General features: G+C 31.8%; 1 protein-coding gene across 3 annotated transcripts in view; it reads right to left on the bottom strand.

Annotated features, from left to right (window-relative positions):
* AP3B1 (adaptor related protein complex 3 subunit beta 1) overlaps positions 1–19,446 on the bottom strand; it is a 263,662-nt gene that overhangs the window by 139,237 nt on the left and 104,979 nt on the right. For all 3 annotated transcript variants that reach the window (XM_081280210.1, XM_081280208.1, XM_081280209.1), the window contains exons 8-13: positions 11,006–11,161; positions 6,435–6,532; positions 6,163–6,217; positions 6,010–6,081; positions 3,282–3,344; positions 83–215 (exon numbers count right to left, since the gene is read on the bottom strand). In XM_081280210.1, coding sequence (XP_081136336.1) covers positions 83–215; positions 3,282–3,344; positions 6,010–6,081; positions 6,163–6,217; positions 6,435–6,532; positions 11,006–11,161 — 577 coding nt within the window. The remainder of the gene's footprint in view (positions 1–82; positions 216–3,281; positions 3,345–6,009; positions 6,082–6,162; positions 6,218–6,434; positions 6,533–11,005; positions 11,162–19,446) is intronic.

Here is a 19,446-nt window from a genome sequence, read left to right as displayed (position 1 = left end):
ATAAAAGGTTACAACTTGATGATCATATTAAGAGTATTCAAATTAAAAAGCACTGGAAGATAAAATAAAACTCTAAACTTACCATCCCTGTTGGAGAGCAGACATACCAGGCCATTGAGGCAGGTGTCTGTGACTTCCGAGATGTTGGTTGCACATCTGCCTATAGTCTGAATAGTGGCTGCTGCAAATTGTTTATCCTGACTTTTCACGTAGGTCTAAAAAATATTATTTAAATTACTTTACACATTGGTGCTACCAAGTGAACCCAAAAAAACCTATTTTACTAAGCTTTGTTAATGCATAAGAATTCCCGAACACATAATATTCTCTAAAGCACAACAGGATGCCCAACTGATGACTCAATTGTTTTTTCTTTTTCCCCCTCTTAAAGAATGTGCCTATAGAAAAGACACATTTTCAAACCAGGCTCATTCACCTGTGGCCACAATGGTTTGAGACTCCAAAACAGATAGTGGGGAGCAGTCACCCAAAGATAGCAATTAGTTTTAGGGCAAGGTTGAAAGAGATGATGAGAATTCTCTCTTTGGAGGTTTCAGTTCATTTAACCACCAGCATCTGTGATCTACCAGGGCGGGGGAACACGACCCACTCTTACAGAAACACTAAATCCAAAAATGGGGCTAAAAGGAAGAAAAGAACCAATATGCTATTAATAGTTTACTTTCAAAGGGTATCAGAATGGTTGTAAAACTACAACAGCTACAGTGAATGGTACTTGAATAAATAAATAAATATGCAGTTTAAAATAAAGTAAAACAAAATAATTTTAAAATGTTTTCTTTAAAAATATACTATAAGTGGTATATTTATAAAATTTAAAGAAATCAATGGTTTAGCTACAAAACCAAACATATTTTCACAAAATTTAATCTAACCTATGTAACTTCACTTTGATTAGAACTTTCCTAATTTAAAACTAAGCTTTCATTATTTACAGAAATGATATACTTTTAAAATACATCTTTATATTTTATATATTATTTATAACTGAAATTTTAAATTCCTTTTGACTTAAATTTCTAAGATTTCCAAACTCAAATGAGAAGTAACCAATATAAAATTAACACTATGGTAATCTAAAATGCAAAAAAAAAGAATATATATTAAAACAGTATCTAAATGACAAATAAAGAAGAAAATCTAAGGATATCTTAAAATATATAAATTTAGTAACAATGTTACCAAGAAACTGATTAAATGTTAAGGAAATCAATTAGTTCCATGAAGACCAGTTATATTTAAAAATATTTCTATATAGATTACTAAAATCTCATAAAAATGTATTTATGAATCTTTAGAAAAAACTCCCTATTTTACTCACAAAGTTATTAAAAACAAATTGTACATAACCACAAACAAAACACATAAACAGAGAAATAAGGTATTAAAATTTAGACAGTAATACAAATGAATACAGGAAAGTTAGGGACACAGCTCAGTGGTAGAATGCTTGTCTAGCACTGTGTGAGGCCCTAGGTTTAATTCCCAGTGAAACACACACACACACACACACACACACTGATAAACAAAAGTAAGTACATGAAGTTGAAGAAAGAATGTATTTAAAAGTTTGGCTGGACATGGGCTGCAATAAACATCCTGACAGTAAATGAAATAACTGGATTAACAACATTCTGAAATAGAGCAACTGCATAAACTGTATAAAACCCAACTAACCACGACTCTCTTCCCACAATCCCTATAACTTGATAAAGGACAATGAAAGGATACCCAAAGAGATACAAAGGACAAGAGGAAAAAGGTCTTGATAAGATAAAAAAATGACCAAAACATAAGAAAAATAATAAAATTATAAGAATTACACAAGACACTAACTAAAAAAAAGTTTAAAATTTAAAAAAAAGTAAATAGCAGAAAGATCAGTAAAATAGAGGGAAGGGAATGGGGAGGGAGGCGAGGTGGGAAAGGGGAAATACTGGGGACTGAATTAGAGAAAATTATATTCCATGCGTTTTAAATTAGGTTAGGATGAATCCTAATGTTATGTATAGTCAAAAAGAAACATTAAAAATAAAATAAATGTAATAAACTTACACTGAGGATGATAAAAAGAATCAAATTCAAGCAATGACCTACAGCTACAAGAAAACTGGACAAAAATTTGAAATATTATATTTTCAGGCATGTGAATATAAGTGGGCCTATAAAACATCCCAATTTTATCGGGAATTTTTCTAGAAAAAATATACAGCACAAAAAGTAGAGTAATCCAGTTTAGAACACCAACAGACATCTCAAAAAATTCTCCTACTCCTGAAAACAGTATAAAATCACATAGCTATAAATAAATATAGTGAACACATAAAAAAATTAATATAGTCTTAAGGATGAGTATAATCAACAAAATAAGTTAAATTTAAAAAGTTGAGGTTTGATTTTTTTTAAAGAACTCTTGTTAGTGGGTAGAATGTAGTTTTTCATTGTGAAGAAACTGCTGAGGGGATATAAAACTCACAACAATGATACAAGGCTTTGTATTGCTGTGTTCCACTGCTAAGGTTTTAGATCTGACTCTTCTATCATAAAGGGTATAATGTCCATGAAATAATTACTGAATAATACTTTTTAGAGAAATTTGGGTAGGAATCATCTCTTCTATCAGTACAAATAGTTTAAAAATGCAATTAAAAAATCAATATAAAAACAACAATTTAAAAAATCATGGTAGAACAAGTATAAACCAAAAGATTTTTGCGTTCCACATGAGCTAAGAGTTTCCTAAAAAGTCAAAGGTCAAACAAATAGGGACAATCAAAATTTCATGCACAGAGAGTAAAGAAAGGCCTATTTATGATGATAGTGTCAACAGATATAATGATAGTGTAGATGGATAGAATCCTTACCAGAAACAAATTTTTGAACAAAGAGTTAAAAGCTAATATCTTTCAAATTTTAAGAATATCAAATGAAATAAAATACCATTCTTTTTTAAATTAAATTATATTTATTCTTGAAAATTTGTCAGTTTCATAGTTGTTAATTCTGTCCCAAATCACTATTTTATTATACAATTACAAGATTGAGAAAGATGTAAGAGTGAATATATTTTATTTTTTTATAAATATTTATTCTTAAGTTTTAGGTGGACACAATATCTTTATTTTACATATTTATGTAGTGCTAAGGATTGAACCTAGTGCCTCATGCATGCTAGGTAAGCATTCTACCACTGAGCCACAACCCCAGTCCCAAGTGAACATATTTTAAACATTATTTTATAATTAGTATTGTATACAAACCTGAAATTCTCGCAAAAGAGTTGATATGTTGGCTTCATTTGCTAAGTTTGTCAAAATTTCAAGCTACAGTAGAAAAAGAGAAAAGAAGCATCTTAAAACACAAATAAATAGATGAATTAATAGAGGCTAGGCATTTATCCTTTTTAAAAACATTTATTTTTTAGTTACAAGTAGACACAATATCTTTATTTTATTTTATGTAGTGTTGAGGATTGAACCAGTGCCTCACATATGCTAGGCGAGCATTCTACCTTTAAGCCACAATCCCAGCCCAAGACTAGGCATTTAATTCAAAGTTAATTTCTATTTTTTAAATAAAACTCACATTGTCACAAATGTGATAAGGCATTATATTCTTCAAGTGAACTTAAGTCTGTTTCCTTATGTCTACAAATTGAAGACTAGATAATTACATAGTTCTCAAAAAAATAATTAGGAAAAGCAGAAGCCTACATCTTCACTGTTTATCTTAACTTTACAATTTAAATCTAATTAAACTAAACAATTTAAGCAAGTTTGACTATTGTTTTCACTAATGAAGTTAGGAAACAACTTAACATTTATGTAATATTTCTGTTTTCTAATAAAAAAATAATAATTCTCTTGTTTCACACTCCTATCTCCTACCATCCCAAAGACTTAGATCCTTTAATTATCTGGGTTTACAGATATAAATGTGAAGTTACAAGTTCATCTCAAATGGGCTCACTAAAAATATTTGGTTTTGCTCATAAAAATAAATTAATCTGAAGAAAGGCACAAAAAAAGAACAGAATACACGAGACAAACAGAAAACAAAAGATGTAGACATAAACACATTCAGAACAAGAATTACATTAAAAGTAAATGATTTGGGGCTGGGATTGTGGCTCAGCGGTACAGCGCTCGCCTAGCACGGGCGCGACCCGGGTTCAATTCTCAGAACCACATTAAAAAAAAATGAAGGCATTGTGTTGTGTCCATCTACAAAAAACATTCATTCTCTCTCCCTCCCTCTCTCTCTCTCTCTCTCTCTCTCTCTCTCTCTCTCTCTCTCTCTCTTTAAAAAAAAAGTAAATGATTTAAATACTCTAATTAAAAGGCATAGAATGTCGAAAATGTTCTTTACATAGTCTGCGTACAAGCTATTGATTTCTCTATTATATATTTGGAATATTTTCTACAGGTTATAATTTGACTATTCATTTAATTTTAATGAGAATATTTTAACTTTTCAGACAACTTTAAAAAACCAATCTGAGACAATCTGTGAAAACAATCTATGAAAAAGCTACATGTATAATACAAAGAACTGTTTTTTCTCTAAACCACTTGAGACTAGAGTTGCTAATATGTTGTTATATTGTACCCAAATACTTCTATATGTATTTCTGATAAACATGGACAGTTTCTGCAGACCACAAAAAAATCAAGAAAATCAGGAAATTAAAATTAATGTCTACAAATTGAAGACTATGCTATAGTCTTCAATTTATATACTATAATTGTAAATTATGCGTTTCACTAATAATGCATAATGAAAGGATCCAATTCAATTCCACATACAGTATTTAGTTGTCTCCTTCAGTCAGTTCTTTAGTCGTTCAACTTTCATAACCTCAAAACTTTTCATAATTATAAACCAGTTTTTGGTAAAGTATCCTTTAATTTGTGTCCTAAATTTTCTTATCATTAAACTCAGTTTTCATGTGAATAATTTCCACTTCAGTATTTAATAATAGCTCATCCTTTCCTGATTGGTTTGTAATGTCTTTTATACAATACAACATATGTGGATGGAAGGACAGCAGAATAAAATAGACATTATTATTGCTGTGGGTATATAAGGTGACTACATGACCAATGTAATTCTACAACCTGTACAATGAGAAAAATGAGAAAAATGAGAAATTATATCCCATCTGATTCAAATGTATGTCAAAATCATTGTAGTGTCATGTGTAACTAATTAAAACAAATTAAAAGAAAAGAAAAATAAATTTTAAAAAAATGTGGAAATGTTTCATATGCATAACTATGTTCCTAGGTTTTCTAGTCTATTCTGTTTACTTTTCTGTCTAAATGCCAAAGGGTTTAATCACTACAGCTTTATATTTAAAGGTAATCTAGATTATAATTATCATTCCCTGAAAATACTCTTTCATAATCTCAAGTTAGCAAACTGTTATTTGTCTAATTCCAACTTCAACCTACCAATCCACCTAGCAACAGTAACAGAAAGTTCAAAAAAATTCATCCAAATTTCACCTTTCTCAGTTCTCCCAGAGAATTAGCCTCATCATTGCATTTATAACAGCACTCAATCCAATCTATCATTTAACATACACAGTACAAAAATTATCTATTTACTATTTCAATAATCTGTGAGTTATTCAAGGTACAGGTAGGTAGCACTGTCTTAACTTTATATATTTTTAAATTTTCTTCTGTTGTAGATGGACACAATAACTTTAGTTTTATTTATTTTTTATGTACTGCTGAGCATCAAACCCAGAGCCTCACGCATGCTAGGCAAGCACTCTACCACCGAGTTACCACCCTAGCCCCTTAACTTTATATTTTTTATGTAGCACAGTAACTAGCAATGTAATAATAGAGATTGGAATATGTAAAAAAAATCCTTGAATGTATCTACACTGAACTCCATTTTGCATATGCTAGAAGTTACAGAAATATCTCTTCAAAGTATACAGTGTTAAGAGTATCTGAAAATTAAAAGCATACACACCTTCAGTGTCTTAATCATAGTTGGATCAGTTGACCTAACATAGAAACTCTTCAGGTATGGTTCAAACATACCCTAAATTGAAAAAAGAAGCATGTAAATACATATATGATGCATGAATTTGCCTCTTAAATTTTATATTCACAATACACATACCTTTCTTTGAATTGACATAGTGGCTATATTTTGTAGGACAATATACTGCACCTCCCTAGAAGTTAAAAGAGATTTTAAGTAAACAGTATGATAATGAAAAAGATTGAGCAGTAACTTCATAATAAATGAAATTCCTAAATATAATATTCAAAGTTTCTACTAAATCTTACATATTTAAGCTTTATTTAATATGAATTTTTCCTATAAAGTACTAAAAATTAAATGTGACACATCATAAGGAAGAATAAAAACAATATAAAATCATGACCTACCTATTGCTACGAAGTAAGCGCACTAGTGATTTAGAAATAATGCCAGCTTCTGATTTTGGTGATATGTGCCAATACAACTGAGCAACTGCCATAACCACCTACAAAATAAAACATGAAAATAACAGGAACTTTGAACATTTGAGCACTCTACAATTCCAAATACCTTCTTATACATTATTTCCTTTAAACTCCTTTAAAATCCCAGTGAAGTAAAATGAAATGTGTAATTCTGCAATGAGTTAGAGAAGCTTCCCCCCCAATAATTCATGTCTACCGTCTAAAAGTGATCCTGTTGGGAAGTGGAGTCTTAGCAGATGTCAGGAAAGACTGAGATTGGCTGGATTGGCATAGGCCCTGAATCCAATGCAAGTGTTCTTACAAGACAGAGAAAAAGGCAAGGTAAAGAAGATGCAGAGATTAGAGGGAAGCTTCTCTACAAGGCTGGGAATGCCAAAGTTGCAGAAAACACCTAGAGAATAGGAAAGAAGCAGTTTCTCCCTCAGCGCCTCTAAGAGAAACTAGTCCTATTTCTGTCTTGATTTTGAACTTCTGGCTTCCTGAAACATAAGAGATTAAATTTCTGTTGTTTTAATCCACTCAGGTTGTGGCAATTTGGATAGCAGCACCAGGAAACTAATTTATCTTCAGAAAAGAAAACAGATGTTAAATGAACTGCCCAAGGTGTGACAGCCAGCAGAAAACAAAGCTCCATGCTCCTCCTAGTACTGCTGCTGCTGCTGCTGCTGCTGCTGCTGCTAAGACTAGAAATCGTTACAGAATTGTAAGCATGATTTTGTAAATGAAACCAGATTTTTTAGGATAACAGTAAAAAACAGGTGAAATAAAAAAAAATATATAAGTTATAAAAAAGGAATTAATACTACTTCACTTTTACTAGGTCCATAAAACCTGATAAATATGTGGCAGGAGTTTTATGTATTCCTAAATGGTATACAGCACATGAAGGTGCTTGAGGTAAAAAGTTTCTCTGAAAACTAAAAAACACTTTCAACTATTTTTTTTTTAAATGCAGTTTCTAAAAGACAGTAGAAAGAATTGGATATAACTTTCCTGTGTTCATATATGAATACACCATTAGAGAAACTCCACATCATGTACAATTGTAAGAATGGAATCTTAATTAGAATATGTTATATTCTATGTCTATATAAATATGTCAAAATACATGTATATCAAAAAAGAATAAAAAAATTTAAGACAAATGTAGTTTACAGGGTCCTAAAATTTATTTTTGTTTAGCACTTCTAAAATATTTAAAAATTTTTTACGGTTTTAAATGGACAGAATGCCTTTATTTTACTTGTTTATATTTGTGTGGCTAAGGATGAACCCAGTGCCTCACATATGCTAGACAAGAGTTCAATCCCACCCCTAAAATACTTTCTTACAAGAGTGAAGTAGCTTTCAGACATTAGTTGGGAACTTTAGAAATATAAAAATGTTTAATTTCTTCACTTGTAATTTATAAAGATAATTTAACTACAGCATAAACTCTCCTGAATTTAAAATATTATGTGAAAATGTCAATTAATGATAGATCTAATCTACAAGGTGATAGTCATTTTTTAAAAATACTAAAACATACAGTTGGCTAGTATTAGTACATTACCAAAAAAAAAGCTGAAGCTTAATTTTAATATTTTTTACAGACAAATATTAAGGTCTTTTCCATTACAAGTCTAATTCTACTGGCAAGAATGTAAACTGTACATTCTTCATATGTTGAGATTTCCTTTGATATATTATCTGTTCTCATATATTGGGTAGATTGTGCCCAAATCCTAAAGGATTTCCTCAGTATTTATAAATCCAAGCTTAAAGATTCAATAGTCAGGATTTAAAATGTACAGGCTAATTTGTAAAACGTCTAGAAGAAAGCCCCAAATTCTAGAAGGATTAAAATAACCATACAGGCCTTCTACAATTTCCAGTCACATTATACATACTCTTAATAAAGTACATGCTATAAGCACTTTGCTATGCCCTTTTTTTTTTTTTTTTTTGTACTGGGAATTGAACCCAGGGGCACTTCAGTATTGAGTTACATCCTCTTTCCTTTTTGATTTTTATTTATTTTATTCTTCCTAAGTTGCAGAGACTGGCCTCGAATTTGCAATCCTCTTGCCTAGGCCTCCTAAATCACTGGGATTAGAGGCAAGCGCCACAACACCTGGCTCACTTTCCTATTCTTAACTATTTGTTCTGCTATCATTTTACTTAGACTATTAGAATAGTCTCCTAATATTCTGCTTCCTGTATCTATCTTCAATCTATACAGCACTGACTAAGTTTCCTGGAACAAATTCTCAAAGTCTCTGCAAACTAGAGAATAAGCTTTTTAAAAACTCTACTTATAATTCTTTTAAAAAATTAGCCTTGACTTACATTTAGCAGCATCAAAAAACAAGGTACCAAAATATACTGGGGGAAAAAGAAACTGTCTCTCTATTGATGACATATCATCAAATAAGCAGGGAACTCAAAAAATATGAGGACAAAAAGTGCAAACTATCTCTACATGTTTACCATAAGAATATCAGTAAGTATTTCAATTATAAAATCTCATTTAAATCTGATGGTTTCGATAAACAATCAGAACTTGTATCTAATTGTTCTATCTTTTAAAGCCTCTAAAGTCTTGCAGTGTCCTTCTGGGTTTTTCTGATTGCTTCTTTTATTGTTTCATTTCACTTTTTTCTTTCATACCCCATCTTTACTATTAAATGTATCTAAAGGCTTAACAGATTCAAGTTATTGTTTTGTGCTTTATTTATTTATTATTTATTTAGTGACCTGGGGATATAGCTCAGTTGATTTTAAAGGATAATTTAGAATCAACCAGCATGAATTGTAATGAAATTTCATTGAAACAGAAAGGTAATAAAGACTGGCTAGAAAAGAAGAAAATTACAAAATACTGTGTACAACCAGATACAGTGGAGCATGCCTGTAATCACATTAAGTCATGAGGCTGAGGCAGGAAGATGACAAATTCCGGGCCAGCCTAGACAATTTAGCAAGACATTGTCTCAAAATCAACCAATCTGGAAAGCAGTATGGAGATTCCTTGGAAATGAAACCACCATTTGACCCAGCTATCTCACTCCTTGGTTTATACCCGAAGGACTTAAAAACAGCTTACTACAGGGACACAATCACAACAATGTTTATAGCAGCACAATTCACAATAGCTAAACTGTGGAACCAACCTAGATGCCCCTCAGTAGATGAATAGATTAAAAAAATGTGGTATGTATATACAATGGAATATTACATGTCATTTGCAGGTAAATAGATGAAGTTGGAGAATATAATGTTAAGTGAAATAAGCCAATCCCCAAAAACCAAATGCCTAATGTTTTCTCTGACACAGAAGGCAGATTCATAATGGGGATGGGGAGCAAAGTGGGAGGACAAGATGAACTTTAGATAGGGCAAAGGTGAGGCAGGGGCAAGGAGGGGGCATGAGGCTAGAAAAGATGGTGGAATAAGATGAACATCATTACCCTAAGTACATGTATGAAAACACGAATGGTGTGACTCTACTTTGTGTACAAAGACATGAAAAATTGTGCTCTATTTGTGTAGTATGAATTGTATTGCATTCTGCTGTCTTATATAACTAATTAGAAAATAAAAAATAAAACAAAAATTAAAAAACAATAAATAGAGTTTGGGAAGCACCTCAGTAGTTCAACCTCCAGTACTGCTTAAAAAAATAAACAAATAAACAAAACTGTGTACAATGTGATTTTTATCTTGGTTAATTAAAAAAAATACACATACCCATATATGTAAATACATGTATATTTATGAAGACAAAAAGATTCTGGAGAAAATGCACCAAATGCTTTTCTTTGTCTTTTCTTTATTTGTTAGTTTTTCTAGTCTATGTCTTCTAATTTTCTATTGTATACAAGTATTCTTCTAAAATATAAAACATTATTTAAAATCAAAAGGTATCAAACAAAAAAGCCCTTAAAACCCAAATAAAGGTGAGTTTTAATTTTATCACTACCAATTTAAGTTTACTAGGTGTGAGGGATAATTTCTGTTATACTTTGTGTCTTAAGTTTTCTTCCAGGTAGATACAAATATTAGGGACTAACATTAGATCTACTACTCTCAGGCATGAGAGAATGAGAAATATACATACTCCTTGTATAAGGAAAGATATAATCTAATCAATAGAGAAGCAGCTTGAGCTCATGTCTTAGGAAAAGACAATTCACAAAACCAAAAAAAAGTAATGAAGTCCATTAGGTCAACAACAATTAAACTAGGTATTCTCATCCAAACCTAATTTTGCATACCTGGAAACAGTGAAGGCTGAAATATGGTGAGGTAGTACCTCTCAGAAATTAGGTCTCTAATCTGTACCTCATATGCCATGCTATATTTCCAACTATCCATTATGTGTGCTGGGCTTGTAAATAAATAAATATTAAATGTTCTATTAGCATGCTCAGATGTGATTACTGAATTTACATGCTTTTAATCACTATTTTTAAAAAACCTGTAAATTATTTCTTATACGGGTTTTAACATACCGCTGCATTCCTGCTCTGAAGTAAAGGCTTTGTATTTCTAATTAAGAGTCTATGGTCTGGATCCATAGAATATGGCTTCTTCCTGTCTTCAGTCTTTTCCTTCAGTTCATCATCAGATTCATAAAAATTCTTTTCATTGTCTTCTAGACCATCATCCTACAAGGAAAAATATCCAATCCTAAGATTAGTTCAGACTTTGAACAGCCTAAGTATTACATCCAAAGAAAACTTTAAATTTTTTTTTTCATAATAACATTCTACTATGGGGGTAATTTAAAAGTATTATACAACCTATATGGAATAAATGCTTTGTTTTTTTCTCATATGTTATATAACACATTAACTGCCATTTTGTGCTAAAATGCTTTTATTGTATACAGAGCAAATCTTTGAATATTAAATTCCCATAGAAATTCCCATATAGCTCAAAGGGAACAATGGACCATTAGATTTTAAAAAGACTTATAACATGAGAATAACTGAAACCAAAAACCATTTCCATAAATTGTTAGTCACTCTGTAACTAGATCAAAGAGTCAGAAAAAAGAGGAGCATTTTTTGATTAGTAACATAAAAGAAACAATAATAAAGCGTAACAGGTAAGAACTAGTGATTAAGTGGGTTCCTGAGTTGTCATGAAAAAGTCTTAGAGATTTATGAATACCCATAGGAGTTGATTCTAGGCTTTTGTTTTAGATTATTAAGTACACCTTCTTCCCCAAAATAAAAAAAAAGCAACACAGAACTTATAAATCCACACATACAATGGGCCTTGGAAATTGCTTTCCTCTAAAAAGCATGTGTTAGTTACATGAGAGAAAGATGAGTGACTTAAAACCTGAGCAGAGCTTTCAGCAGACACACAAAAATACAGAAATAAAAACTGCAGCTTCAGATTCACCAAAAGGACAATTTTACTAACTCTCCTAGTCTTTGATGTAAAAGTTAAAGAGTCTACATCGTAAGGAGCAGAGTTGATCAGACTGAAGATCAGCTTTGAATCACCAGCTCAGTCCACAACCGAGGATTGCAGATTCCCTTACCTAGCACCATGCCATTAGCAGACCAAAATCCATCATCTAAAACTTCAAAGTAGTTCAATCATTTATCAAGAAGGAAACAGTGGTATCATTAAGGGTCAGAATACTGTTTCCATTTTGGAGGAAAAGCAAGATATTAAGTGAAGGCAAGAGGGGTCTTCTGAAGTATAATGCTAATTTCTGTTTTGCTTCTAATGCATGTATTTTTCTGTATATATTTCTTTTTTTTTAAATTTTGATTTGTTATATACGACAACAGAATGCATTACAATTCATATTACACATATAGAACACAGTTTTTCATATCTCTGGTTGTACGCAAAGTATAGTCACATCTTTCGTGTCTTCTTACATATACTTAGGGTAATGATGACCATCACATTCCATGGTCTTTCCTACTCCTATACCCCCTCTCTTTTCCTCCCTCCCCTTTTCCCCTTTGCCCTATGTAGAGTTCATTTAGTCCTCCCATCCCCCCCACACACAGCATATTATGGATTAGCATCCTTAAATCAGAGAAATCATAGGCATTTGGTTTTGGGGGATTAGCTAATTTCACTTAGCATTATATTCTCCAGCTCCATCCATTTACCTGCAAATGCCATGATTTTATTCTCTTTTAATACGGAGTAATATTCCATTGTATCTATCTACCACATTTTTCTTTATCCATTCATGTAATGAAGGGCATCTAGGTTGGATCCACAGTTTAGCTATTGTGAATTGTGGTGCTATAAACACTGATGTGGTTGTGTCCCTGTAGTATGCTGTTTTTAAGTCCTTTGGGTATAGACCAAGGAGTGGGATAGCTGAGTCAAATGGTGGTTCCATTCCAAGTTTTCCAAGGAATCTCCATACTGCTTTCCATATTGGCTGTACCAATTTGCAGTCCCTCAAGCAATGTAGGAGTGTGCCTTTTGCCCCAGATCCTCATTAACACTTATTGTTGTTTATATTATAAGAAAAAAAGCTAATTAAATGAATATAAACCAAGAGAAACAAAGAGAATAAAAACATACAAAGAATCTAGAAGAGGATAATCAGGGGAATTTCTAAAAATGGACTATGTTATAAACTGAATTCTTGTGACCACCTGAAATTCATATATTGAAACCCTAATCCCCAGTGTGATGGTATTATAAGATAGGACTTTGGGGAGGTAATAAGTCATGAGTGGGATTAGTACCCCCTCAAAATCAACCCTAGAGAGCTCTCACCCTCTTTCCACCATGTGAGAACAAAGCTAGAAGATGGCCACCTCTGAATCAAAAAGCAGACCCTTATCAGACATCACAGCTGTCAGCACCTGGATATTAGATTCCAATCTACACAACTGAAATAATGTTTGTTGTTTAAATCCCAGTTTAGGATACTTTTGTTATACTAGCCTGAACTATGATAGACTATAGTTAATATGTTCAAGGAATTAAGTGATAAGATTCAACTTTGGGCAGGGAATTCAACCCAGTACAATTTTTACAGAAAAGTTTGTATCAATTCGTATATCATTTTTATATGAAGGGCTATAACTCCAGCAAGTGATTATAGAGTTAATTAAATTTGGCAATCTTTTTAAAATTTCAACTTGACTGATTCTACCTATGGAATACTTCTGACTTAATCAGAAGATTTCTGAACTCTTAGAGAAAATAGACTGGACATTTAAATACGTTAAGTGGAAAACCCAAAGTTTATACCTTGAAGAACTTTGGATAGTGTTTTTAAAAAATCACTCTCAATTAATATAGTATATATATGATGGAATAAATTTTACTTTCCCCTTAATCAGAAATAGAAAAAGTGGTGCTGGTTAAGCAAGTAAGGTAAATGATATATTATGAAAAATGATTAGTCTGCTTAAAAGTAAAAACAAATGAGTTTTACAGACTTTGAAGCTATAGGCAGAAGTTTCCATTGACTCTACTTCATATGTTAACCATATTTCATAAACATAAAAGAGAGATGAACCAATTTCAATATATCCCTAATGTATATCTGAAAGCAATATTTCAGAAATTCTAATTTTAGTAGAACTGTTTAATCTTCAGAACTTATTCTATACTTTATATTTCTTATGTAGAGATTGATATTAAACAGTCTCAATTATACATCTATGAATTTGGAACTAAGTATAAAGGCTCCTGATACATAGCTATTATAAAACTTTTATACATTGTTCTATGAATTAATCCCTTTTCCAGAGTACTTTATACATATTATTTTAAACACGTTGATAGTTTAGATTCTTGGCACATAGATAATAAAGGGCAAAACTTAAAAAAGAAATAAAGATTAAATTATATTTCCATTGTCAAGGGATAGGAAAAGAGAAATGTGTTTTAGAAATATTAGCACTTGAAAGGTTAAAAAAGGGCCAATTACCTGGTGCCTAATAGAAGAAAAAGTAGGCCAAAATCTCCATCATGTCAGATTAGGCCCCAACTTCCTTAATAAGACTCCTATAGCACAAGAATTAAAACCAAGAATCAATAAATGGGATGAATTCAAACTCAAAAGCTTCTTCTCAGCAAAAGAAACAATGAGTGAAGTGAATAGAGACCCTACAGAATGGGAGCAAATTTTACCATGTGCACATCAGAGAGAGCACTAATCTCTAGGATATAAAAGAACTCAAAAATCTTAACTCCAAAAAAACAAATAACTCAGTCAATAAATGAGCCAAGGAACTGAAGAGACACTTCTCAGAAAATGATATACAATCAATCAACAAATATATGAAAAATGTTCAACATCTCTAGCAATTAGAGAAATGCAAATCAAAACTACTCTAAGATTTCATCTCTTTCCTGTCAGAGTGGCAACTATTATGAAGACAAACAACAATAAGTGTTAATGAGGATGTGGGGGAAAAGGCACACTCCTGCATTGATGATGGAACTGCAAATAGGTGCAGCCAATATGGAAAGCAGTATGGAGATTCTTTGGAATACTGGGAATGAAATCACCATTCAGCCCAGCTATCCCACTTCTTGGTTTATACCCAAAGGACTTAAAAACAGCATACTGCAGGGACACAACCACATCAATGTTTATAGCAGCACAATTCACAATAGCTAAACTGTGGATCCAACCTAGATGTCTTCCATTACATGAATGGATAAAGAAAAATGTGGTATATAGACACAATGGAATATTACTCAGCATTAAAAGAGAATAAAATTATAGTATTTGCAGGTAAATGGATGGAGTTAGAGAATATCATGCTAAGTGAAGTAAGCAAATCCCCAAAAAACAAATGCTGAATGTCTTCTCGGACATAAGGATGCTGATTCATAGTGGGGATGTGGGGGAACATGGGGGGAATAGATAAACTTTAGATATGGCAAAGGGGTGGGGAAAGGAGTGGGCAGGGGCCTAGAAAAGATGGTGGAATGAGATGAACATCATTACCTTAAGTACATGTATGAAAACACGAATGGTGTGACTCTACTTTGTGTTCAACCAGAGACATGAAAAATTGTGCTCTATTTGCATAATACAAATTGAATTGCATTCTGCTGTCATATATAACAAATTAGAATAAATAAAATAAAATCCAAAAAAGGGTCAATTATTACATTTGTTATTTCTATTGATCCTAATAAAATAAGGCATTATCCCACATGAAATTTCTAGCTGGTAATAATTAAAATATTTTAATTATTAATTAAAAAATATTATTATTTCATGATTAATTATGGTACTAATCATAACATTTAATTAATATTATAGTTTTTTATAATGTGGTAATTTTTCTAAACTATACAATCACTCAGTAATGCCAGCTTTCCTCCCATGTAATACTGACATTTCTATTCCAGGACTAGAACCATTTGATTGAAATCTGATTGATACAGAAAACATTACCAATAAACCATAAATCCTATCTTTTATACTTTGAAAAATTGGTTCTAGAGCTAAGGCAATCAGAATTAACCTAGCTTATCAAGTATTTTAATAAACAAAAACACTTCCAAAGGCAAAGCTGAAATCTTTGAGCAATAAAAGTAAATAACAATAATATTAAGCATAACCTCGAATAAAAGTTATCTATAAGTTCATACTGATATAAACAAGTGACTTGACTATCAAGCAAATGGGTGAGAAAGGATAAATCTTCCTTACAAAAGAATTTTAAATAATAACTATGATAACACACGAATAAGTACTGAAGGTCTGGAATGTGGTTCTATGGCAGCATCACTTCCATACTCCAAGGTGATGTGCATCTCCAACAGCCTATACAGAATTAAAAGTGTCTCCCAATGTATTAATGTATTGAATGACTAGATAAGGAGTTCCATTTATAATGAGAAAACAAATCCTCAAAATGGATGCAATAAAACTGCTTAATAAAATCAGTATAAAATGTTCCATTTATAAATCAGCAGTTTATTTTTCTGTTTTAAAATACATTATGAAGGGCTGAGGTTGTGGCTCAGAGGTAAAGCACTCCCCAGAAATAAATATATTGTGTCCACCTATAACTAAAAAATAAATATTAAAAAATACATTATGAAATGAAAGTATATTAGGTACAACAGACTATAATTTTTCCATATATCTTAAAAATACCCATCAAGCTGGATTAGGAAAAAACCTGCTTTAAATTCTTCCATGTGGAAAATAAGAACCAACTCACAGAAAAAACTCTGGTTTCTGTAAAGATGATTTTAGAAATACAATCTCAAATAGATATAGATGAAATTATTTATCTAGAATTTTATATGAAATCTGGGAGTGTTGTGGAGGTTAAGCTGAAACAAAAGCAGCCATGAACTGATACACTATGTACCCACATGATATGTGTACAGGCATTCATTACATCATTAGCCTTACTGTTGTGTGTTTAACTTCAAATTCTTATTATAAAACTCCAGCAATCAAGACAGTGTGGTATTATTAGATGAATACATAAAAACATCAGTAGAACAGAATAGAAAGCCCAGAAATAGATTGATACAAATAGTCAACTACATTCACAAAAAGAGCCAAGATAACACAATGAAGAAAAAGACAAATCTTTTAAACAAATATTGCTGGGACAGTTGGATACCCACATGTAAAAAAATGAATCTGGACACACACCTAATTATTTTCACAAAAAATTAACCCAAAATGGACCACAGATAAAAACGTAAAACATAAAACTATAAACTTATAGAGGATACTACAGAAGAAAATCTAGATGAACTTGAATATGGCAGTTTCTAGATACAACACCAAAGTTACCACCTGTGAAAGAAACATTTGATAAGCTGGTCTTAATTTAAAACATTGGTCTGAAAAAGACAAGGTCAAGAGAATTAGGAGCAAATCTAATTTGAGAAAATATTTACAAAAGATCCACATGATAAAGAGCAATTACCAGGGGCTGTGGCTCAGTGGTAGTACACTTGCCTGGCATGTGTGAGGCACTGGTTCGATTCTCAGCACCACATACCAATAAATAAAATAAAGATCTATCAACAACTAAAATTTTTTTTTTTAAAAAAAGAACAATTACTCAAAATATACCAAGAACCCTTAAACCTTGAGAACAGTAAACAGGTAATACAATTTTTTAAATGAGCTAAATACCTAAACAAACACCTCACAAAAAAATACACAGATGGCAAATGAGCATACAAGATGTTCTAAGTCTTATATCATGAGCGAACTGCAAAATGAAATGATAATAGAATAGTACACCCTCATTAGGATGGGTTAGGCAGAAGGGAGCCATGAATGGGCAAAGCACAGAAGATTATGGGGATAACAAAACTATTCCATGAAAAACACAATGGAGTATCCATGTCATCATATACCTGCCAAAATCCATAGGATGTAAAATATCAAGTATGAACTGTAGTGTAAACTATGGGTTTTGGGTAATAAAAAATGTTTTAATGTAGGTTCACTGATTGTTTTTATCATGTTAAGAAGGTGGAGGTTTAGCATTTGTAGGAAACTGCTATGTTTTCAACTATGTACCTATAAATGTTCTTAATTTTTTTAAAGCATATTTTAAAAAATGGTGAATTTAATATATCTGAATCTATGTCATATGGGTCTCCCTCCACTCAACTGTGCCACTCAAATGTTGGGGGAAGAAACTGAATAAGCACAGCTTTCATTTTTCTCTAAAATATTCACCTTGAGGTGATAGAAATGTTGTTACATTAAATATAAGTTTTATGAAGGCAAAAAAAATCCATTTTACTCTACAAAATTTTGGAAAAGGCACTCTTTATATAGCCTTAAAGTACTATTATATAGATTTAAGAAATATTTTAAAAATGTGAAATGATAAGTATCATAAGTAGTAATACTGTCTATAGATTTTGTGCCCGAAGTTCAAATACAAATGTTCACAGACACTGCAGTAAGTCAGTATCTGAACCCACAATTTTATACTCTTAGATAATCTTTGTTTTTTAGAGGAATATTAAGACACAAGGAGATGGTCATTTAATCTGAATGGATTTGCTAACACTTAATCATAAACTACGGTCTATTTGTCAGTTCATAATGAATAACAGAGAAAAGTTAAAACTGCACACAGCAAAATTTGCTTGTATCTAAAAGTTGATAAAAGGATAAAATATTTTTGAAATATACACACTTCTGCAACATGTGACCAGTAACACTAGACTTAGTAAAAATAATAGGCAAGTGGGGCTGAGGTAATCTTTAATAAACATTTTCACAAAAACCTCTGAATCCTTTCTATAACCCCATGAAATTTTCAAAGCAGGTATTTACTATCTTTTTCATTAATGAAAGAACTAAGGGGCAGACAATTTACATGAATTCTTAATAGTCAGAAAGATTAAAAGTGAAGGGGCTAGAACTTGAAATCAGGATTGAATATTTTTGTCTCCTTTATTATCCTGGCATTTATAACAGTCAATTAGATCACACTGAATGTACCCATTTGATTTCTGAATTCCAAGATAGTCAGAAGGGCTGCAGCTATCCTTCAGACAGGACAAAACAATTGCTATAGACAGGTGGGTATTTTAGAATATGCCTTAATATTTTGTTTTAGATTTTTTGGTTTTGGTACTAGGGATTTAATACAGGGGTACTTTATCACTGAGTCACATTCCCTGCCCCTCTCCTTTTTTTTTTTTTTATTTTGAGACAAGTCCCCACTAAGTTGCTGAGGGCTTCACTAAGTTATTGAGGCTAGCCTCAAACTTGGAATCCTTCTGTTTCAGCCTCCTTGGTCACTGGGATTACAGGTGTGCACCTCCATACCCAGTTTGCCTTATTAAAAGTGATTCAGGAGAACCCATCGTGACACTCCCATATGTTATGATCTGTATTTGAAATGTCCCCTAAAAGCCTATGTGTTAAAAACATGATATATTTGATGGGATTAACCCACTTCATGGATTAATCCGTTGACAGCTAGAT

The sequence above is a fragment of the Spermophilus citellus genome (genome assembly GCF_964194105.1).
Source record: "Spermophilus citellus genome assembly, chromosome: 1".
In the NCBI taxonomy this organism is placed as follows: Eukaryota; Metazoa; Chordata; class Mammalia; order Rodentia; family Sciuridae; genus Spermophilus; species Spermophilus citellus.
The sequence above is the reverse complement of the archived record's forward strand: the minus strand, read 5'-3'. Positions and strand labels throughout refer to the sequence as shown.